At 39.0% G+C, this 25,556-nt stretch overlaps 1 protein-coding gene across 3 annotated transcripts in view; it reads left to right on the top strand.

The window, feature by feature from the left end:
• The window catches only part of LOC115225795 (cysteine protease ATG4B), a 50,489-nt gene extending 31,944 nt beyond the window's left edge, over window positions 1-18,545 (top strand). Inside the window, exons 6-13 of one of the 3 annotated variants that reach the window (XM_036514747.1) lie at window positions 1,852-1,924; window positions 4,299-4,378; window positions 6,073-6,260; window positions 8,584-8,662; window positions 10,243-10,385; window positions 12,160-12,316; window positions 14,045-14,141; window positions 18,414-18,545. In XM_036514747.1, the coding sequence (XP_036370640.1) occupies window positions 1,852-1,924; window positions 4,299-4,378; window positions 6,073-6,260; window positions 8,584-8,662; window positions 10,243-10,385; window positions 12,160-12,316; window positions 14,045-14,100 (776 nt within the window). In that variant the 3' untranslated portion in view covers window positions 14,101-14,141; window positions 18,414-18,545. Of the gene's footprint in view, window positions 1-1,851; window positions 1,925-4,298; window positions 4,379-6,072; window positions 6,261-8,583; window positions 8,663-10,242; window positions 10,386-12,159; window positions 12,317-14,044; window positions 14,184-15,098; window positions 15,320-18,413 lie in introns of those variants that run through there. The other 2 variants (XM_036514748.1, XM_029796753.2) reach the window with 2 other exon arrangements.
• Window positions 18,546-25,556: the final 7,011 nt, after the last annotated feature.

The following is a 25,556-nucleotide window of genomic DNA, read 5'->3' as shown; positions in this document are numbered from 1 at the left end:
AGTTATTTGACTGTGGCCATGCTGGAGCACCACCTTGAAGGGTTTTAGTCAAACAAATAAACCCCAGGTCTTTCTTCTGAAGCCTAGTACTTTATTCCATTGGTCTCTTTTGCCAAACCTCTTAGTTACAGGGATGTAAACATATCAGCACTGATTGTCAAGCAGTGATGGAGGGGACAAACATGGACACAAAGACACACACACACATATATATATATATATATATATATATATATATTATATATATATATACTCTTTTACTCTTTTACTTGTTTCAGTCATGTGACTGCGGCCTTGCTGGAGCACCGCCTTTAGTCGAGCAAATCGACCCCGGGACTTATTCTTTGTAAGCCCAGTACTTATTCTATCGGTCTCTTTTGTCGAACCGCTAAGTTACGGGGAATTAAACACACCAGCATCGGTTGTCAAGCAACACTAGGGGGACAAGCACAGACACACAAACATATACACACACATACATATATATATATACATATATACGACAGGCTTCTTTCAGTTTGCGTCTACCAAATACACTCACAAGGCATTGGTTGGCCTGGGGCTATAGCAGAAGACACTTGCCCAAGATGTCATGCCGTGGGACTGAACCCGCAACCATGTGGTTGGTTAGCAAGCTACTTACCACACAGCCACTCCTGCGCCTATATATATATATATATATATATATTATATATATATATATATATATATATATATATAATATATATATATATATATATATATATATATATAAAATTAAATAAGGGTAGAAATTGATATTAATCAATTAAAACCAGTGGCCTAGCATATTTTAAGAAAATCCAAAGATTAAAAATTCTTTTTTACATACAAAATTTAGAAGACTAACCACTAAAAGTGGACAGCCTATATGCTAGATATAGATGTCCATTCGCCATTTTTCATTTGTAGATTTGCAATAAATTTATATCAATTATAATATTGTTATTTAACTGTGAGTTAATTGTAGTGATTACCAGAGATGGTAAAATATCTGTCACTTGACAATTATTAACTGTTGAATGACAAATGGCGGTGTAGTTTAAATCAAGGGAGATAACTATCTGGTAATAGCAAAGTTTCTCTCCCCGACTACATGTAGTACTTTTCATATTTTTTATATTGTGTTGAAATTCTTTGGAATAATAATGCATGCGGTTGAAGAGAGCTTTAAACCATCTTTTATATCTATTATACACTGATGTAAGAACAGGTCGTTTATAAGGCTTGAAACACGTGTACCACGACATCCTTTGTGTTCTGTTTTTGATTTTATTTGATATATACCCTCTCACCTCTGCCACTAGCTGGCGTATACAGGTGCTTACACTTATCAAGTATTCACCCTAAATTTGCAGTATATATATATATATATATATATATATGTATATGTATATATATATGTGGAGGCGCAATGGCGCAGTGGTTAGGGCAGCGGACTCGCGGTTGTAGGATCGCGGTTTCGATTCCCAGACCGGGCGTTATGTGTGTTTATTGAGCGAAAACACCTAAAAAGCTCCACGAGGCTCCGGCAGGGGGTGGTGATCCCGGCTGTACTCTTTCACCACTCTTTCTCCCACTCTTTCTTCTGTTGGCCTGCTCGCTTTGCTAACGGGGTGGCATCATTCGAAGGCTAAAAAACAATGCAAACGCACTGTGACCAGCGATGTGTAGCAACATCTGATGGTCTGGTCGGTCACGTGATATATATATATATATATATATATATATTATATATATATATATATATAGAGAGAGAGAGAGATTCTAACAGACTTATTCTTGTTGTTATTACAAACGACCAATTCTTACCCAATCATCTTATATTTTCAGCCTCAATGGGCGTATCTGAAGGTAAAACAGTTGGAAGTTGGTTTGGTCCAAACACTATAGCTCAAGTCTTAAAGTAAGTCTGCTGATGACTATTGACAGGAATTTGGTGTCTGGCCTTATTTTCTGTCTTTTACATTCTTCATTTCTTGTTTGGTTTCTTTACCATTATTCACCATTGTATGTTGGGGTTCTTTTTGTGCTCTATTTATTTTTTCAAGATTTTGTATATATATGTGTATATATGTGCTTATGTATATGTGCTTTATCATCATCACCATCATCGTTTAACGTCCACTTTCCATGCTAGCATGGGTTGGACGATTTGACTGAAGACTGGCGAACCAGATGGCTGCACCAGACTCCAATCTTGATCTGGCGGAGTTTCTACAGCTGGATGCCCTTCCTAACGCCACCCACTCCAAGAGTGTAGTTGGTGCTTTTACGTGCCACCGGCACGAGAGCCAGTCGGCGGTACTGGCAACGACCACACTCAAATGGTGTTTTTTACGTGCCGCCTGCACAGGAGCCAGTCCAGCGGCACTGGCAACGACCTTGCTCGAAAGCTTTTTCATGTGCCACCAGCACAAATGCCAGTAAGGCGACACTGGTAACAATCACGTTTTAATGGTGCTTTTTACGTGCTACCAGCACGGAATCCAGTTAGCCGCACTGGCAACGATCATGCTCAGGTGGTGCTCTTAGCACTCCACTAGCACGGATGCCAGTCATTGAATTTGATTTCGATTTCACTTGCCTCAACAGGTCTTTGCAAGCAGAGTTTAGTGTCCAATGAAGGAAAGGTATGCATAAGTGGGCTGGTTACACCCCTGGCATAGGCCACGAGGTTATGGTTTCATTCAGCTTGCTGGGTCTTCTCAAGCACAGCATATTTCCAAAAGTCTCAGTCACTAGTCATTGCCTCGGTGAGGCTTAATGTTCGAGGGTTGAGCTTCACCACTTCATCCCAAGAGTCAACAGATGAGATGCACAGATTCTCGGTATAGAAGACACTTTGTAGTGCTCAAATGATTCAAACTCTGACTCCCATGTCTTTACAGGGGATCAATTCCATAGGGTAAAGAATGGCTATAAGAGGGATTAAGTTGAGCGTATATGGAGGCAATTATGTGGATAAAAAATTAGATATATTAAATATAATAGTTTGGGTATGAAATATAAAATATGTTTATATGTATACAGTGATGATGATGATGATGATGATATATACATGAAAAATGAGAGGAAGCAAAAAGTGGAGACTTTCAGACGATGAATATTGGGTCGCTGGTGGCACGTAAAAAGCACCATTCGAGCGTGATCATTACCAGTGTCGCCTGACTTGCCCTCGTGCAGGTGGCACGTCAAAAGAAAACATTTGAGCAAGGTTGTTGCCAGTGCCACTGAACTGGCTCCTGTGCAGGTGGCACGTAAAAAACACCATTTGAGCATGGTCGTTACCAGTATCGCCTGACTTGCCCTTGTGCCGGTGGCACGTAAAAGCACCCTCTACACTCTCAGAGTGGTTGGCGTTAGGAAGGGCATCCAGCTGTAGAAACCGTGCCAGAACAGGCAATGGTGCTTGGCATGACCCCCGGCCTTACTAGCTCCTGTCAAACCGTCTAACCCATGTCAGCATGGGAAACGGACGTTAAATGATGATGATGGTGATCATGATGTATGTGTACATGTGCATATGTATGTATATTTATGAGTGTATAAGAGATAATGGTGTCATTGAGACCCAAAGGTGTCAGGTAATGCTGAATAAGTGCTATAGACAGACCATAGTTAAGTTCCAGATTCGGTAATATTGCGAATAAAGGGTTCAACGTTGGTTCTATGTCAGCGTGTGTGTATAAGAATTTTTGTGTAATAAGATAAAAAAAAACCAAGGCTGTATAGATATTAGAGCATTTATAGATAGAAGGTCTTACAGCTGTTTCTAGGATATTAATTAATGATATCCTAGAAACGACTGTAGGACCATGTAAAGTATAATAGCCATCTCAATATGGCTAACCACAAAGGGGAGGGGTGTTACTGTAGCTTTTTAGCCCCAGGAGATCATCGTCTCCAGCTGGCTTTAGACACAATTTCTCTGCACTTAAGGTATTTGCAAAGGGAGGCCATCCCTTTCTCGTAAGCCTAAGTGATACACACCGGACTGTGTTTTCGAGATTATTGTCTCTTATCAACGGGCAGTAATCACCGGATCACGATGAAAGAAAAAGCCTGTTTGCAAATATATAAGAGTTTTTATCTATAAATGCTCTAATATCTATATGGCCTTGGTTTTTTTTATCTTATCAAGCAAAAAATTCTTATTTATGAGTGTATGCATGTATGTATATATGTGTGTGCATGTCAATATATGTTATTCTACTGATTCTCTCTCTCTTACATACACATACACACCCTACCTTTATTCTTCATCTTCCTCTCATTAGGAAGCTGTCTGTATATGATGAATGGAGCGCCATCGTCACCCATGTAGCCATGGACAACACCATCATAGAAGATGACATCAGTGAGTATATTCTATCACATGTATTCATTTTTTTTTGAGGTGATGGGGTCAGAGTGATTACCATATTTATGGGTCTATAAGATGCACTCTTGCTGCAGCTTGGGCATGTGTCTCCAATAGCCTCAAGGCCAACCAAAGCCCTGTGTATGATAGTTGGTAGATGGAAACTGAAAGAAGCCTGTTGTATGAGTGTATAGGTGCAGGCGTAGCTGTGTGGTAAGAAGGTTCAGTCCCACTGTGTGACACCTTGGGCAAGTGTCTTCTATTATAGCCTCGGGCTGACCAAAGCCTTGTGAGTGGATTTGGTAGATGGAAACTGAAAGAAGCCTGTTGTATGAGTGTATAGGTGCAGGCGTAGCTGTGTGGTAAGAAGGTTCAGTCCCACTGTGTGACACCTTGGGCAAGTGTCTTCTATTATAGCCTCGGGCTGACCAAAGCCTTGTGAGTGGATTTGGTAGATGGAAACTGAAAGAAGCACATCGTATATATGATAGATATATATATAGCAATAAGGAAATGGAGAGGATCAATTGGTGGTTCATCAACTTTTAGACATTATATTATGTTAAGTTAGCATAACTTAATGTCTAAAAGTTGATGAATACCCTCCATTGATCCCCTCCGTTTTCTTATTTGCTATATAAATTAATGGTAAAAAATCTCTTTACCTTCACCCATTAAGTACACTCGGTAATTTAATTTCAATGCAAGAAAAAACACTTGTGTATTAATAATTGGGTATTCTACCAACAGTATATTGGAGAGATATTATCCCTTAGTTGGTTGGATTCACAACCCCTAACTTTCTTGGAGTGTATATATATGTGTGTGTGTGTGTGTGTGTGTTTGTCTCCCACCCCCATTGCTTGACAGCTGATGCTGGTGTGTTTATGTCCCTGTAACTTAGCAGATTGGCAAAATAGAGTGATAAAATATGTACTAGGCTTACAAAGAATAAGTCCTGGGGTTGATTTGCTCAACTAAAACTCTTTTTTTAAGTTGGTGCTCCAGCATGGCTGCAGTAAAAATGACTAGAAAGAATAAAATGATGTATGCATGACTGATGATTATGATGAGGATGGTGGTTATTATGATGCTGGTGGTGATGATGATCATAAAAATGAACATAGGCGCAGGAGTGGCTGTGTGGTAAGTAGCTTGCTAACCAACCACAAGGTTCCGGGTTCAGTCCCACTGTGTGGTACCTTGGGCAAATGTCTTCTGCTATAGCCTCGGGCCGACCAAAGCCTTGTGAGTGGGTTTGGTTGACGGAAACTGAAAAAAGCCTGTTGTATATATGTATATATATATGTATGTGTGTGTGTATGTTTGTGTGTCTGTGTTTGTTCCCCTAACATCACTTGACAACCGATGCTGGTGTGTTTACGTCTCCGTCACTTAGTGGTTTGGCAAAAGAGACCGATAGAATAAGTACTGGGCTTACAAAGAATAAGTCCCGGCGTCGATTTGCTCAACTAAAGGCGGTGCTCCAGCATGGCCGCAGTCAAATGACTGAAACAAGTAAAAGAGTATGGTGACAATAATGAAAAGGTGGTGATGATAATAACAACAAGAGTGATGATAACACTCTAGATGATGATGATGATGATGATGATGATGATGAGGATGGTGATAATATCTACAATGATGCTAACCCTTTCTTTCAACTTTCTCTTTCTCTCTTTCTTCCCCAGGGACTTTGTGCAAGAACTTCACCGCCAATCGTGATAACGGTCAGCTAGAATCTAAATCCATCTCCGACAGTTCCCCACTAACAGCAGGTTCATCATTAAAAGAGTCCAGTTGGTCACCCTTGTTACTGATTATTCCTCTCAGGCTCGGACTGACCGATATCAATTCTCTATACTTCAACAGTCTCAAGGTAACCTATCTTGCTAAGTCTTGTTATTTAATCCCTGGCTGGCCTTGATCAATACATTCTACCTGTGGTCATCTTGTCTTGAAATACAAAAGACATGGTTGTTGGCCCTAGTTAAGTTTACTGCAGCTGTTGATCAGTGGTTCTCAACTGGGGTCAATATGGTTCTTAACTGGGGTCAATATGGTCCTTAACTGGGGTCAGTATGGTCCTTAACTGGGGTCAGTGTGATCCTTAACTGGGGTCAGTGTGATCCTTAACTGGGGTCAGTATGGTCCTTAACTGGGGTCAGTATGGTCCTTGGGTCAGTATGGTCCTTAACTGGGGTCAATATGGTCCTTAACTGGGGTCTGTATGGTCCTTGGGTTAGTATGGTCCTTAACTGGGGTCAGTGTGATCCTTAACTGGGGTCTGTATGGTCCTTAACTGGGGTCGATATGGTCCTTAACTGGGGTCAATATAGTCCTTAACTGGGGTCAGTATGGTCCTTAACTGGGGTCAATATGGTCCTTGAGGGTCAATATGACCCTTGGGGATCTATATGGCCCTTTGGAGGTTCATTTGAGGTGGTATCAAAAAGTTCCTGGACTAGTTATGTTGAATAAAAATAGCTTATTTGCTAAAGTTTATCATCATATAGGCGCAGGAGTTGCTGTGTGGTAAGTAGCTTGCTTACCAAACACATGATTCTGGGTTCAGTCCCACTGCATGGCACCTTGGACAAGTGTCTTCTACTATAGCCTCAGGCCGACCAAAGCCTTGTGAGTGGATTTGGTAGACGGAAATGGAAAAGAAGCACGTTGTATATATATGTGTGTGTGTGTCTGTGTTTGTCCTCCCAACATTGCTTGACAACTGATGCTGGTGTGTTTACGTCCCTGTAACTTAGTGGTTTGGCAAAAGAGACCTATAGAATAAGTACTGGGCTTACAAAGAATAAGTCCTGGGGTCGATTTGCTCGACTAAAGGCGGTGCTCCAGCATGGCCGCAGTCAGATGACTGAAACAAGTAAAAGAGTAAAAAGAGAGAGAGTATCACATTGCTTTGAGTTTTTGATGATGTGATAGTTTCTTTTTGGAACGACATTGTAGGGTAGGTGTGAGAGGCCAGATTTGGCCAGTTTGAACTTAAAGCAGGAAGAATATTTGGGTTGGATATGGCTGGTTTAAATGCTGGGAGGGTGGGTTGGGGGGCTTAATCTGGGTGTTAGGGACAAATTGATATGAAATTTTGATGGAAATTTTAATTTAGTTCTATGTATCATAGAACCTAAGGTACTTTTGGTACTGGAGACCCCCTTCGGTCATGAATGACCATGGAATTGCACCTAGAAAGTTACCCTCCCAGGCACAAGTCTGGGCAAGGTTGTTTATAGAAGACAGGCAGTTGCCCATATATACCGGCCTCCCCTCTCCACGCCACCAGTGTTATCCCAAGGGAAAGGCAAAGGTCAATACAGCTTGGCACCCGTGATGTCGCAACTCATTTCTATAGCTGAGGGAACTGGAGTGACATGAAAATAAAGTGTCTTGCTCAAGAACACAACACACAGCCTGGTCCAGGATTCGAACTCACAACCTCATGATTGTAAGTTTGACGCTCTAACCACTGAGCCATACCAAAAGGGATTTAAATATGCAAATGGTCACTAATTGTGGAGGGAACCTGTGGAGGGGATAGACCCAGGAAGATGTGGGTTGAAGTGGTGAGAAAGGGTCTTCAGACATTAGGCCTCACTGAGGAAATGACAAAGGACCGGGAGTTGTAGCAGTTTGCTGTGCTTGAGAAGAAACATGAAGCTAGGTAGAATTGCAGGCATCTATACATACAGGCATGTCCTTTACAGGTGATGGTACCTCACTTGTAAAGGTGGCGAACTGGCAGGAACGTTAGCACACCGGGCGAAATGCTTGGCAGTATTCAAATTCTGCCGAGGTCGACTTTACCTTTCATCCTCTTTTGGTCGATAAATTAAGTACCAGTTACACACTGGGGTCGATCTAATCGACTTAATCCCTTTGTCTGTCCTTGTTTAGCCCCTTGTGGGTAATAAAGAAATAGGTATTTCGTCTGCTGTTAATTTGTGAGTTCAGATTCCGCCGAGGTCGACATTGCCTTTCATCCTTTCGGGGTTGATTAAATAAGTACCAGTTACGCACTGGGGTCGATATAATCGACTTAATACCTATGTCTGTCCTTGTTTGTCCACTCTATGTTTAGCCCCTTGTGGGTAGTAAAGAAATAGGTATTTCCTTCAATGAATTCTCCTCAAATATTTCATTCCCATCGGAAACCATTATTTTTCTTAATTTCTTCTATTTTCCAGATGTGTCTGTCATTAAAACAATCAGTAGGAATTATCGGTGGGAAACCGAACCATGCCCATTGGTTTGTCGGTACTTTTGGTAAGTTGTAAACTGATCCTTTTCTATTTCTGCAATTTGGAAATTTTGTGATGTTGCAATCAAAGTAAAAACGAAAAAACAAACTGTGTGGCATCACTTGAAAAAGATATATAGGCACAGGAGTGGCTGTGTAGTAAGTAGCTTGCTTACCAACCACATGGTTCCAGGTTCAGTCCCACTGCGTGGCACCTTGGGCAAGTGTCTTCTACTTTAGCCTCGGGCTGACCAAAGCCTTGTGAATGGATTTGGTAGACGGAAACTGAAAGAAGCCCGTCGTATATATGTATATGTATGTATATATATATAATATATATTTCTTTACTACCCACAAGGGGCTAAACATAGAGGGGACAAACAAGGACAGACAAAGTGATTAAGTCGATTACATCGATCCAGTACAAAACTGGTACTTTATTTATCAACCCTGAGAGGATGAAAGGTAAAGTCGACCTTGGCGGAATTTGAACTCAGAACGTAACGACAGACGAAATACCGTTAAGCATTTCGCCCGGCACATCAACGTTTCTGCCAGCTCACTGCTTCATATATGTATGTGTATATATATATATGTGTGTGTCTGTGTTTGTACCCCCAACATCACTTGACAACTGATGCTGGTGTATTTATATCCCCGTAACTTAGCGGTTCGGCAAAGAGACCAATAGAATAAGTACTAGGCTTACAAAGTATAATTCCTGGGGTCGATTTGCTCGACTAAAAGGCAGTGCTCCAGCATGGCTGCAGTCAAGTGACTGAATAGAAGTAAAGAGAGGGTATTTAATTTAGATAGAGAATATAGATATACAGAGTCTCTTTTGAGCTTTTTCTAGAATAGCCAAGTGTGTGAATCATCATATTAAGTAAGGATTCCATAGGCCGAGTATTCCGTCATCAGAGAGGCAGAAGTGAGAGATATGTAAAAGCAAGGGGAAGTCCCCAATCGATGTTAGTGTATTCCAGTTTGTCAAGAATGGTGGAAAGGATCAAAGTAAACTAGGGATGCATTGGGGAGATCCGTGATCAGATGGAGAATAGAGTTATAGGTAATATCCAATAGCAGTTTCAAATACTCTTTTACTTGTTTCAGTCATTTGACTGTGGTCATGCTGGAGCACTGCCTGTTAGTCGAGCAAATTGACCCCAGGACTTATACTTTGTAAGCCTAGTACTTTTTTTTATTGGTCTCTTTTGCTGAACCCGTGGCTATAGTAGAAGACACTTACCCAAGGTGCTATGCAGTGGGACTGAACCCGGAACCCTGTGGTTGGTAAGCAAGCTACTTACCACACAGCCACTCCTACGCTTACGCCTACATTGAGAATGTTCAATGGTAATCCATGGTGAGGAATAGTGAGAGTTACCATTTCCAGTTTTGAATAGAGAATGTTGCAATTATGTAATTCACATGTGGAATTGTAATTCTTGTCTTATAAACACCCACACATTCCCCCATATGTATGTGTGTGTGTGTGTGTGTGTGTGTCCTTCTGTGTGTCTGATTGCTCCAGCCCATGTTCATTTCTGCACGCTTTCTGGCTCCTCCGTGGCTAATGTAACCTTTGACCTCTCTGTTATTTCAGAGGATGAACTGATCTACCTCGACCCACACACCACCCAGCCTGTCGTTGACATCGGGTCAACAAACACCACAGGAGACGAATCTTACCACTGTTGCCATGCCTCCCGTATGAAGCTGAATCATCTGGACCCCTCCGTTGCTCTGGTAAGAGGGAGAGAGGAAAAGAGAGAGAGAGAGAAAGCAGTAGACAGAAAGAGATGTAAAGGGAGCGGGAGAGAGAAAAAGAGAGAAATAATTGTCTTACTGTTTTAGGTTCAAAACCTAGCTGTGTCATATATATTATTATGGCTGCCCCCTCGTTATTGAGTGTGGCCATTGCACGAAGCTTAACTGTTATTGGTGCTGTGATCGAATGCGACTTTTTAGCCCAGCCAAAGATCTACAATCTCTTGTACAGAATTGGCAACTAAAACCTTTACCGGTAATAGCCGGCCGTAGTTGTAACTGGGCTTCATGTACCTTTGCATGTCGTTTAAGTCCTCCTGCCGAATTACACTCTCTTCTACATGCCTGACAGATATGATTAGTATGATGTGTTACACCACCACCAGTGGCCAGGTTGTCACTCATCTGTCTCGCTTTATGACTTCGAAGATGACTCATGAGTCCAGCTTTACTGAGGCAGGGTCTTGCACAGACATTGCATGTCAGCATCAAAGGAAGACCCTTCCCATCTGGAAGTGTTACAGCGATGCTCTTCCGGACATCCCTCCTTATTTTCTCATGTGCAACACACACACACACACCACACACACACACACACACACATATATATATATATAATATATATATATATATATATGTATATATATATATGTATATATATAATGTAAAATCTGTTCTGTCTGTCTGTGTGTGTCTTCTAGGATCTCGGACATCCTCCATCCGATTGCACTCAAATTTAATATGTGGATACCGACGCTATCAGGGCATGTATAAGTCTTGAAAAAATTACAAAAATCGATTCCAGGTGAGAATGCGATCGATAAAGCTGTGGGAATGTGCATTTGTATGCGCAAGTACATCAGTCGAACTCCGTCTTTTGCCGGTGTCTCAAATGTAGGTTAAATCAATGTTTCTCAAAGGGGAGGCCAAATTTAAGAAAATTTGGTTTAAATGTTTGACAACTCAGCACCGTCCATTGGACGGGGGTCATTTTGCTCATATATATATATCTATATATATATATCCAAATAAGCAACAAGAATATCTTACCAAAGATATTCTTGTTGCTTATTTTGATTGTAATCACCCCATGGATTTTTATGGATAACACCATACAAAATTCTGGTGCATCTAACTTAAGTACCATATTCATTTGAATCTAAATTTTGCTGAATATATATATGTGTGTGTGTGTGTGTGTGTGTGTGAGAGTGTGTGTATACATGCCCACAGATAAATAGGTATAGAGACTGATAGTGATAAAGAGGTGGATAAAGAGAGAGAGAGATAGACAGAGAGTGATAGGGAAACAGAGAGATAAGGAAAGATAGTGGGAAGGAGAGAGAGTGAAAGAGAGAAACTGTCCTACTGTTGTATGTTCAAAGCTTGGCTGTGTCTGAGAGACAGAGAGAAAGAGAGAGAGAGAGAAAGAAAGAGAGAAGGAGAGAGAGAGAGAAAGAAAGAGAGAGAGAAAGAAAGGGAGAGAAAGAAAGAGAGAGAGAAAGAAAGAAGAGAGAGAGAGAGAGGGAAAGAGAAAGTGAAAGAGAGAGAAAGAGAGAGAGAGAGGGACAAAAGGCATGTGAAAGAGGGAGCGAAATGGTGATTGTCCCATTTTTGAGTTCCATAGATACCTATGTGTATCTGCGAGGGACGAGGGGAGAGGTGATGGTTTTCCTGTCTCAACTTTCTCCCTTGTCTTATTTTCATTTGCCCTTCTTTTTTTTCTCCCAAAATCTCGACATTTACAAAACAGGGGTTTTTCTGCTTGACCGAAGACGAATTTGATGACCTTTGCGAAGCATTCCGGCAGAAAATGGTCAGCAAGACACCAATGTTTGAAATTCATAAGCTCCGGCCCAAACATTGGCCTCCTGAAGCATACATGGCTGCTGGTGGAACCTCGAAACCTGGTGAGTCTTTGACATTGTTGTTGTCTTGGAGATGTTTGTTGTTTCATAACCATTCAACCTGCCCACCCACTCCATTCATGCCAAAATAGATGGGATGGAACGGTATTTTGTTTTTGCTTCAGTGGTAACACTTATTACATAAGGCTAATGTTATAACCCAATCCTCCATCCTTATATATCTCTATATATATAAACGGCAAAATGTCTGTCTGTGTGTATGTCCTTTATACAAATCCACAATTTTTCAATTAGAGTGCTCGCACTTTCTATGGTCATTCAAAACCGTCCAAGGGTGGTCGTGCACATCTTTACATTTCCCCAGTCACCACGCAAACCTTTCTATATATAAACAGCAAAATGTCTGTCTGTGTGTGTGTCCTTTATACAAATCCACAATTTTTCAGTTAGAGGGCTCGCACTTTCTATGGTCATTCAAAACCGTCCAAGGGTGGTCGTGCACATCTTTACATTTCCCCAGTCACCACGCAAACCTTTCTATATATAAACAGCAAAATGTCTGTCTGTGTGTATGTCCTTTATACAAATCCACAATTTTTCAGTTAGAGGGCTCGCACTTTCTATGATCATTCAAAACCGTCCAAGGGTGGTCGTGCACATCTTTACATTTCCCCAGTCTCCCTGCAAAGCCATTAAAAAATCAATAGAAGTGACTTTTTTGTGAATTTTCTATCCAAAACCCAATCAAAATACCCGAAACTTGATACACCAATTGAATGCCATCTAGCTGTATATGATTGGTCGGAGACTTGGACAATACTCGCGTGTATGTGTGCACGCATGCAGCTGTATATGCATGCACTAGCACTATGACTTAGCGTTGCCAGGTCATAGTGCTAGTATATATATATATATATATATCTGTAATAATAAACACGAAATTGTGTCTGTCTGCCTTTATCTATATATAGATAGATAAAGAGTGAATTGAGTACTTTTAATGTGGCACCAGCACCAGCAGGGTCACTGTGACACAAAAGGACGACAGTGGACCATATGGGAAACAGATAAAAGCACACAAGGGACTTGGACATGCTCACCCCTCATCAATTATTGGCCCAAAAATCATCAAAATTTCAACTCGTTATTGATTGTATTGTTCAGTTTGGGGACATCAACTGCAAAAAGTTACTGGGGTTATGAATGAATGAGCTTGAAGGAAGGAATAAAGCAAGTACAAAAAAGGGACAGGGTTGCTAGACTAAAAAGTAAAAAGGATGAGTTGTAGGAAAATATATAAAAGGAAAAAGAGAAGATAGTAGCGGAAAAATGAATATTTAATAAATGATGCAAGTAATTGTATACAGAGAAAGCATTTTTGGCTGTATGACAGAATTAAGACAACGCATGTGTGAAAATAATGTTATGGGGAAAAAATAGGGTTTTACTGGCACTTGTGCCCCGTGCTAGTAGGGTGCTAAGAGCACCATCCGAGCGTGATCGTTGCCAGAGTGGCTAACTGGCTTCTGTGCCATGATCGTTACCTGAGTTGCCTTGCTAGCACTGTAAAGAGGTATCCTGGATGAATACCGGGTTGCCAATCTATTTAGCGAGTTACAAATATGTACAACAGATAGGGTACATCTATTTAGTTGTCGCTAGGTACCGTAGATAAGGTACATTTATCTAGTAAGGTATAAATAAATATGTACCTCGTGTAAGATATAGATTTTGTAATTTTGTTCATGCCTTTCTATTCTTCTTTTTCAGTTTACGTCAATGTTGATTTCTGTGATACCGAAGACGAATTTGAACTGCTTGGCTGATCCTCCCCTACTCATTTGATGTGCGCTGTATATATATATATGTTTGTCTGTGTGTGTGTGTGTGTATGTATATATATATATATTCACATCTATGTATGTGTATGTGCACATATATATAATATATATATATATGTATGTGTGTATATATATATATATGTACGTGTGTATATATATATGTATGTGTGTATATATATATGTATGTGTGTATATATATATGTATATATGTGTGTATATATATGTATGTGTGTACATATACTGTGTATATATACTGTTATATATACTGTTATATATATACTGTGTGTATATATACTGTTATATACTGTGTATATATATATGTATGTGTGTATATATATATGTATATATGTGTGTATATATATGTATGTGTGTATATATGTATGTGTGTATATATATATGTGTGTATATATATATATGTATGTGTGTATATATATATGTATGTATATATATATATATATGTGTGTGTGTATATATATATGAATATAAATGTATGTGTGTATATATATATATATATTATATGTATATAAATGTATGTATATATATATATATGTATGTGTATGTATATATATGTATATAAATGTGTGTTTATATATATATATATATATGTATGTGTATTTATGTATATGTATGTATGTGTGTGTGTGTATATACACGTGCATGTTTGTCTGTATGTGTGTGTGTGTGTGAATGAATGTCTATGTACAAGAAAACTGCCCACTTAGTTTTGTAATGCCTGCGGAGTGAGTGAGGCAGAGAGACCGAGGGGGAAGGGAAGAAAGGGAGGTAATTGATGCTACTATTGCTGCCACCACCACTACCACCACCACCACCACCACCACCACTACAACTACTACAACTACTACTACTACTACTACAACTTAGTACTCTGTATGATTGAAGGGGATCAAGTAAAACAATACGAAAATGACTATATACATACACACACACAAATTATTTATATATATACATATATATATATATAGATATATATACATATATATACACATGTACACGTGTGGGTGGGGAGTGGGACGGGTGTGGGTGGGTTAACAAGTGTAGGCCTTTTGTCACTGCTAAGATTTGTCCTGTATGTCAAGGGGTACTCGTTGAAAAAGAAAAAAAAATGTATTAAAAAAATGTAAAAATGAATATATTGGAAAAAAAAATTATTATATAATAAAATATACAATCAAAGAAAATCAAAGCATGCATGTGTATAGATATTTGTTTATACATGCATTTACATGTGTGTGTGTGTGTGTGTGTATGTGAATATATGTATATGTGTATATATGTGTATGTGTGCATGTATGTATGTATATGTACATATGTGTATATATATATATATATATATATATATACAACTTATAAACAAGGGCAAAAGAAAAATTATTTCTATGCCAATATGCTGATAACAGACTTTAAATCGTCAATCACCACTTCCATATCTTATCTTTTACTTGTTTGTCATTTGGCTGTGGCCATGCTGGGGCACCACCTTGAAGGTTTTTAAAAAAGAATTTTTTTAGTCAGACAAATTGAGCCCAGAACTTCGTGCCAGTGACACATAAAAAGCACCATCCAATCGTGGCCGTTTGTCAGCCTCGTCTGGCACCTGTGCCTGTGGCACGTAAAAAGCACCCACTACACTCACGGAGTGGTTGGCGTTAGGAAGGGCATCCAGCCGTTGAAACATTGCCAGATCAGACTGGGCCTGGTGCAGCCTTCTGGCTTCCCAGACCCCAGTTGAACCGTCCAACCCATGCTAGCATGGAAAGCGGACGCTAAACGATGATGATGATGATTCACTATAAATACACATCGTGCTGAAATCGAGGAAAGCTAGCCAACAGAATTTTTTTTGAAAAGTTCGTTATTTCTATATTGAATCAATTTCGGGATTAATCCTATGGATTTTTCCCTCTTCAGTAAAAAATCATATTTTGTTCTGAAATTGATTCAATTTAGAAATAATGAACTTTTAAAAAAAATTCTGTTGGCTAGCTTTCCTTGATTTCAGCACAATGTGTATTTATAGTGAATGTATAATGAAATGTGGTGATTGATGATTTAAAGTCTGTTATCAGCATATCGGCATAGAAATAATTTTTCTTTTGCCCTTGTTTATAAGTTGTTTATAATAATTTTAACCTTTAAAGGTATTTTAATATGCTGTCACTTTTAATGAAATTATTTTCTGAAAAAATTTTATCCTATATTAGTGTATATATATATACATACATACACGTATGTGTATATATATGTATCTATGTACATATATATAAATGTACATAGGTATCTATGTACATATGTATATAACTATGTATATATATATACATATCTGTACATGTATGTATCTATGTGTATATGTGTATGTTTGTAAATATATATGTATGTATATGTACATATGTGTGTGTATATATATATTTGTATACATGTATCTGTATATTTATATATTTATCTATATACACACACAAACACACATACATGAAAAATGATATAAACATGCACAAGAAAAAGGGCATCTACACACACAAGCTCACACACTCATACACATACACACACACAAACACACACATACAACTACTATAAATACGATGACCATGCTTCGCTGGGTGTGCAATAAATGGCAGTTAGAATGGACTGAGACAGGTAAAAAAAACCAGGTGTGAAAGGAAATCAGATGTTGTGTGCAAGGGACAAGACTGGGATGGTATGGACATATGGGTGCATTTGGACATTAAAGGGGTGAGAGAACTGCCTGGAGATCTAAATGGAGGGACCGAAAAAGACGTCGAAAGAAATGGAAGCCAGGGCCTGACAATGTTGGGCTTCACGAAGGAGATGATGAAGGACCAAAACAAATCCAAATACATACATGTATACATATATGTGTGTGCGCCTATACATATGTAGGTGTGTAGGTGTTGCCATGGCTGTGTGGATAAGGGGCTTGCTTTGCAACCATGTGGTTTTGGGTTCAGTTCTAGTATGTGGCACCTTGGGCAAGTGTTCACTTCTATAGACCTGCGCTAACCAATAACTTGTGTATGAAATCTGATCACAGGGATTTGGTCAGGCTGAGGCTGTAGTAGAGGACACCTGTCTCAAGTGCCACTTAGTGGGACTGAACCTGGAATTATGTGGTTGGGGAGAAAACTTCTTATCACATGGCCATACCTGTGCCGAAATGTGCGTGTGTGTGTGTGTGTTTGTGTGTGTGTATATATATATATATGTATATATATATGTGTGTGCGTGTGTGTATATATGTGTGCATGCGCGTGTGTGTATATATGTGTGTGAGTGTGTGTGTGTATATATGTGTGTGTGCATGCATGTGTGTGTGCATGCATGTGTGTGTGTATATATATATATATGTGTGTGTGTTTTGTAGTCCCAACCACTGCTTGAGAATTGTTGGTTTGTTTACATCACTGACTTAGCGGTTTGGCAAAAGCGACTGATAGAATATGTACCAAACTTATAAAGGAAAAGTACTGGGGTCTGTTTGTTTGGCTAAACCCTTCAAGATCTTGACCCCGCATCACAGAAACAAAAGATAAATGACAATTATATATAGGCGCAGGAGTGGCTGTGTGGTAAGTAGCTTGCTTACCAACCACATGGTTCCGGGTTCAGTCCGACTGCGTGGTACCTTGGGCAAGTGTCTTCTACTATAGCCTCGGGCCGACCAAAGCTTTGTGAGTGGATTTGGTAGACGGAAACTGAAAGAAGCCCCTCGTATATATGCATATATATATATATGTGTGTGTGTGTGTGTGTGTCCGTGTATGTTTGTGTGTCTGTGTTTGTCCCCCTAGCATTGCTTGACAACCGATGCTGGTGTGTTTACGTCCCCGTTACTTAGCGGTTCGGCAAAAGAGACCGATAGAATAAGTACTGGGCTTACAAAAGAATAAGTCCCGGGGTCGAGTTGCTCGATTAAAGGCGGTGCTCCAGCATGGCCGCAGTCAAATGACTGAAACAAGTAAAAGAGAGTAAAAGCTATATATATATATATATATATATATATATATATATATATATTATTACATACACACACAGACCCATACACACACACATGTATGCATGTTTATGTGCAGACAAAGACCCAACCATCCCATGCTAGCATGGAAAATCAGATGTACAAATGATGATTATATGATTATGGGGAATATGCATGTATGCTATATATGCTCTTGTACTGTTGCTGTGCCATATATGAATGTTATGCAAAAATTACATATAATGTGTATGCCATATGTACACACACACATACATACATACATATATAAATATATATATATATATGTGTGTGTGTGTGTGTGTGTATATATTTATATAATGTTTATGTATAAAGCTAAAAAATGTCCAATCATGAACATTTGAAATACATTTTCATAACTTGCCAAAAGAAAATTGTGAAAGAAAAAGCAAAAAAAAAAAAAATTTATTAAAAATTCATATAATTAATTTTATATTTTTAATTTTTTTCCCTTATCTGTGTGTCACATTCTTTTTTAAAGAATTGTGTGTGTGTGAGAGAGAGAGTATGTATATACACACAAACGTGTATACACTGTGAGTGGCTGAATTCCGGTGCGTGACAAAGTCTATGAATATGTCCATGTTTAATTTAGAAACGAAACTACCATTTTCCCTGGCATACAAGCTGAAGTTTTCAGGCTAAAATTTACTTGTATGCCAGAAGATACGGTGAGCTGGGCGAAATGCTTAGCGCTATTTCGTCTGTCTTTACGTTCAGAGTTTAAATTACGCCGAGGTCGACTTTGCCTTTCATCCTTTCGGGGTCTTTTAAATAAGCACCAGTTACACACTGGGGTCGATATAATCGACTTAGTCCGTTTGTCTGTCCTTGTTTGTCCCCATTGTGTTTAGCCCCTTATGGGTAGTAAAGAAATAGGTATTTCGTCTGTCTTTACGTTCTGAGTTCAAATTCCGCCGAGGTCGACTTTGCCTTTCATCTTTTCGGCGGGGGCTATAAATTAAGTACCAGTTGCGTACTGGGGTCGATCTAATCGACTGGCTATCCTTCCCCCAAATTCTGGGCATTGTGCCTAGAGGTGTAAAGAATTTTATCTGCAAAAAGGCACAACGTCTAAATCAAAGTGATAAGAGTTGTCTCCCTTGAACATATGTAAATTCGTTGACAGCAACAGGACACAAAAACGGGATGCTGCTGCTACTACTACTACCACTGCTGCTGCTGGACACATTCAATAAAGAGTACCACCAAATATAGAATTGGTAATTTAGTGCTAAAGTATGGAGCTTTCTTCACAGAAAACCTTTTATTTTGGACGGAACTATCGTTATATATATATATATATATATATATATATATATATCTCAAATAAAATCAAAAACAGAACACAAAGAATGTTGCGGTACACGTGTTTCAAGCTTTGTAAACGACCTGTTCTTACATTAGTGTATAATAGATATAAAAGATGATTTAAAGCTCTCTTCAGCCGCATGCATTGTTATTCAAGATGTAACTCTTAGGAATAACAATGCATGCGGCTGAAGAGAGCTTTAAACCATCTTTTATATCTATTATACACTAATGTAAGAACAGGTCGTTTATAAAGCTTGAAACACGTGCACCACGACATCCTTTGTGTTCTGTTTTTGATTTTATTTGATATATTCCCTCTCACCTCTGCCACTAGCTGGCGTATACAGGTGCTTACACTTATCAAGTATTCACCCTAAATTTTCAGTATATATATATATATATATATATATATTTATAAAAAAATATATATATATATTGTATTTGGGGATGGTCATGTTGCCAGTTTAGCCAATAATAACACGCACTATATATTTGGTGTTAATTTGCTTAACCTTTATTTTATTTTTTACATTAATCGTATTTCGGCCAGAGTTCTTTCGTCACACTTCTGTGACCTCATCAGTGGTCCTTTGCTTTCTTCTTTCTTATTTGTGTGTCTCTCCTTACTAACGATCAGCCATTTTGTATTCCCATTGTCTTTATTTGCGCATGCCTATACTCCTGTGTGTGTCTATGTTTAGTAAGTGTGTGTATGTGTGTGGGGAGTGCCTGTATTTTCTGTATCCCCTATTTATACACGTTAGTTTAATTTACTTTTATTTATTTTGTTCATGTGTTTATACCTACTTATTATTTTTTTATTCTGTGACGAAAGAACTCTGGCCGAAATACGATTAATATAAAATAAAACTGAAGCAAATTAACACCAAATATATAGTGCGTGTGTTTTTATTGGTTAAACTGGCAACATGACCGTCCCAAAATACAATATCTGTTTCTACACACGATTTCACATTAAATTTCTTGCAAAACGAATATATTAACGTATATATATATATAATTTTCTAGTGGCCATGCTGGGGTACCGTGTCTTGAAAGTTTTTTAGCTCATCAGATCGACATTAGAAATTATTTTCTTAAGTCAGATGCTTATGCTATCGGTAATCTTTTGCCGAACCGCTAGGTTACGGGACGTAAAAGAACGAACTCAGTCGAGCAGCGAGGCGAGACAAACACGAACACCCCGCATATCTATCGATCTGTCTGTCTGTCTGCCAGTCTATCTATCTATCTATCTATCTATCATCTATCTATCTATCTATCTATCTATCTATCTATCTATCTATCTATCTATCTATCTACCTACCTACCTGTCTATCTACCTACCTACCTGTCTATCTATCTGTCTACCTACCTACCGGTCTATCTATCTGTCTACCTACCTACATGTCTATCTATCTATCTGTCTGTCTGTCAGTCTATCTATCTATATATCTATCTATCTATCTCTATCTATCTATCTATCTATCTATCTATCTATCTATCTACCTACCTACCTGTCTATCTACCTATCTATCTACCTACCTACCTGTCTACCTATCTGTCTACCTACCTACCTGTCTACCTATCTGTCTACCTACCTACCTGTCTACCTATCTGTCTACCTACCTACCTACCTACCTGTCTATCTGTCTACCTACCTACCTACCAGTCTATCTATCTATATGTCTGTCTGTCTGTCTGTCTGTCTGTAAAGGTAAGATCCAAGGATCAAGGTGTAGGAAGTTAGTGGGCTTCAAACAATCCATAGAAGATATATAAAAAAAACAACTTTCTTGAACAATGGAGCTTTATAGGCGCAGAAGGTTCTGAATTTTCCCCCTATCGAAGCACGCTAAGCTGAATAAAAAGCTGCTCATGCGAATAAATATCCAAAAAATATGGGAATGGAGTAGATAAAATCCAAGCTATATATATTTCAATGCTAGCGGAACTTCGGAAGTAGTATATTATCCAAACGAGAGGTCGACCGCAAGCTACTCTTCAGGCCAAGGATACCTTCTATGTTTGTCCTCTACCATTGATTGACAACCAGTGAGACATATGTAGCTTGGGTCTTATATTCTCCAATCCCTAATTTTCTCAAATTCCTAATTCCTGAGCGTTATACTAATACATCAGTTTGTTTTGTACACCACCTGTCTTCGTCTTTTGTGTTTTTCGTAAACTCTCCCTATATATATATTGGCTGGCTGGCCATATCGGAGCAATCTCAAGATTAATCAGCCGAAATTGCTAAGATGATCTGGTTCTTGACTGATGACTGAGGGCTTCGAATGTCCCGTCCTGTCGTTCTTGTGTCGTCTCTGTGGTGTTTCATGTTCTTGTCCATGTCTGTAATTATTTTTACTGTTTACCTATATATATATATATATATATATATATATATATATATCGTGATGCACATATGCCATTTGAATATGGCTAACCCATAAAGGTGAATGCTACTGTAGTTTGTAACCCCAGGAAGATATCTCCTCCAGCTGGCCATAGACACACTATCTGTGTCCTGTCAGTATTTGTGAAGGGGAGTCATCCTCCCCGTCTTCAACACATGATACACACGTACCCGAGTTTCAAGGTGTTTACCTTTCATCAGCGTGTGACAATCATGGTTGTCGATGAGAAGTCAGATCCCTTCACAAATACATATACTTTTTCCAGTGTTGATTTGACACTGATATTGAAAAAGTGAAATCAAACAATGATAAATCTCAGATGTGTTACCAATGTGTTACCGCTACTGTTTATAACTCGCTCTGAGATTTATCATTATATATATATATATATATATAAAACGATCTATCAGTCGCCATGATAGATCGTTAGCCACTACACACATTTTTTTCTCTCCTTGGTTCTCTCCTTGTTTTTTCTGTGTCCCTTTCTGTAGAAGAGCGTAGGCTTGAAACGTTGTAGGATCGACTACTTACGACTGTTCGCTAGTTGTACCGAAATATTTTGTGTATTATACAAGTAAAAAGTAATTTATGTTTCGACCAATGATTGGTACTGGTCATGTCTAACTTAATAGCACCACCTGATAGGATTATCTAAATCCTGTTTAAGTCAAGTTTTGTTCATGGTCCATTCAAGTAGTGATTTCTTGTTGAGTGAATTGTATCCAGGTATGTCGGCAGCAACATGAGCTCTTCGTTTTGTAAGGTTTGCTTTGAAATCTCTTTTGCTACGTTAGCCGACTGGAAATGTGCTTCTACTGTAGCACTTCTTACACCTCGGCTGACGTAGCGTACCTCGTTCCATATCGTAGCCATGCATCGCTCCACCACTTCGTTTTTAACCTCGGCGATTCTTTTTTCCTTAATGTTGAAAACTTTATACACTTTATCCGGTATTCCTTGAAGAAATCTGTCCAGATTCCGTTTAAAGGTGATGGGGTCCTTTTCCTCTTTGATCTCTTTCGGGACAATGTTAAACAGGGCTGGGCCTGTCGAGGAAAAGAAATTGTGTCGCAGTGTACCTATATGTTGTGATCCTGAATAGGGCAGGGGACGTTATAGCCCGTGAATGAACCTTGAAACTAATGTTCAAGTCCTTTGGCAATGCTGGCGGTATATTCTCCACATCGTCCAAATGATATACCGCTCGCGGCGGCGCTGGACCCCCAAGGGGTATATGGACTCCGGTTAAGGACCGCTAGTTTATACCTAAAACCTTTAACCAAACATCGAGGATCAACAATTGACGTTGAAGAATCTAAGGGAAGTAACTAAGTTCTTTACCTGATTGCTTAAATAATAATGTAGTTACTTCCCTTGCCATCACAGCGATTCCAAGTTTCACTCTTGGAGAGAAGTGGCAGAAAGAAGAAAAAGAAGAGCGGAAGAAAAAGAGGAGGCGGAGACGGAGGGAAGCGGAAGAAGGGGAACGTTGTGTAGTTTTGTTAAATTAGAACCTCTCTCTCTCTCTATGACAGGTAATTGCTTCGTCATGCTAACCGTCATGGAATTTCCTTAAGTCAAGACATTACAGGGAGGCAACTCAGAAAGCTACTGGAAACAACGTTGCCAACAGCACCTTCGACACGGTTGATCGCCACGCTAGAAATAGCAACCAAAAACTCACTTCTTTTCTTAAATTACACTCTTCCCTTTGCCCCACGCCTAGTGTTGTAGTTCTCAACCTCTCTGGGATCTTTTCGGTTTGAACGACAGTTTTTAAAATAATTTGTAGGTAACTAAACACTTTTAAACTTCGTATACTGGTAGAATGTGTTTATAAAACATCTTTTTCTCTTGGCTTTATTGAGAAAATTCTATAGTTTGTAAGATATTTGTTGTTTTTTTTCTTCAATTTCTGCAATTTCAACCAATCAATGACGTCTATTGAGGTGAAAACATTCTGTGCCGTATGAATATGTCCCTCGTTTAAGAAACAGATTGGGTTTATTTACATTTGTGAAGAAAAAAAGATACCCTTCCCTCACCCCTAACCCTAACCCTAAAACGGATTGAAATGCAATAGATCGATACTAGGGTCATAATTATGGGTGACAATTTCATATGACACCGCTAGAAAAAACTGCCGTTCAAACCGAAAAGATCCCCTCTCTGAATTTACGCTGGGGTTTAATAATAATAATAATAATAAAAGATTGGCAGCGTCCCTTCACATGCAAAGTTTGACGTATATCTTTTATCTTTTATTTTCCACTTAGACTGCGGCCATGCTGGGACACCACCTCGAAGAATTTTTCAAGTCGAATGTATTGACCTCAGTACCTATTTTTTTTTTTATAAGTCTAATACTTATTCCATCGATAACTTTGCCGAACCGCTAAGTTACGGGAGGCTAAACACACCAAGACCGGTTGTCAAGCGGTGGTTGTGGGACAAACACAAACACAAGTACACACATTATATATATATATATATATTATATATATATATATATATAATATATATATATATATATATATATATATATATATATACGATGGGCCTCTTTCAGTTTCCGTCTACCAAATCCACTCACAAGGCTTTGGTCAGCCCAAGGCTATAGTAGAAGATACTTGCCCAGGGTACCGCGCAGTGAGACTGAACCCGGGACCATGTGGTTGGGAAGCAAGCTTTTTACGACAGACGCAGCCACGCCTGCGCCTATATTCAAATTTCATAAACCAAGATAGAAAATAACTGCTTATCGAGTATATTTCATTCAGTTTTGCCGTGATATATTGGCTAATATAGTTGTGGACACACACACACGGGATCTTTTCGGTTTGAACGGCAGTTTTTAACATAATTTCTATTTAACTAAACACTTTTAAACTTCGTATACTGGTAGAATGTGTTTATAAAACATCTTTTTCTCTTGGCTTTATTGAGAAAATTCTATAGTTTGTAAGATATTTGTTGCTTTTTTCCCTTCAATTTCTGCAATTTCAACCAATCAGTGACGTCTATTGAGTTAAAAAGCATTCTGTGCCGTATGAATATGTCCCTCGTTTAAGAAACAGATTGGGTTTATTTACATTTGTGAAGAAAAAAAGATACCCTTCCCCCACCCCTAACCCTAACCCTTACCAACCCTAACCCTAAAAGAGATTGAAATGCAATAGATCGATACTAGGGTCATAATTATCGGTGACAATTTCATATGATACCGCTAGGAAAAAGTACCGTTCAAACCGAAAAGGTCCCACACATGCACGTACGCACCCCCCACACACAGAGGTGTGGGTGACATACACATGTAAATACTAGAACACTAGCACATACAACACTCTCACATACACACAAACACTCACCCCCACCTCACCCGCGCGAAATTAAGTTGGGATGGTCGTGGGCAGAAGTTCATACCCCTTTAACCACAAGCTCACCTCACTAATCGAGGCTGACCTAGGACTAAACAACAAAGAAACGATCATTATTTTTATTACAGTCCCAGGATCATAAACATTCGAGGAAGGCTGTACTAATCAAATGGATCCACATAGCTTATTGCTACTTCCTTTTATCGGCCCCAGAAGGAGGAAAGTCAACGTCGACATTAAACGAAATTTGAACTGGAGACGTAAAGGGATGTGGGCATT

Source organism: Octopus sinensis, linkage group LG28 (genome assembly GCF_006345805.1).
Source record: "Octopus sinensis linkage group LG28, ASM634580v1, whole genome shotgun sequence".
Lineage (NCBI taxonomy): Eukaryota > Metazoa > Mollusca > Cephalopoda > Octopoda > Octopodidae > Octopus > Octopus sinensis.
The sequence above is the reverse complement of the archived record's forward strand: the minus strand, read 5'-3'. Positions and strand labels throughout refer to the sequence as shown.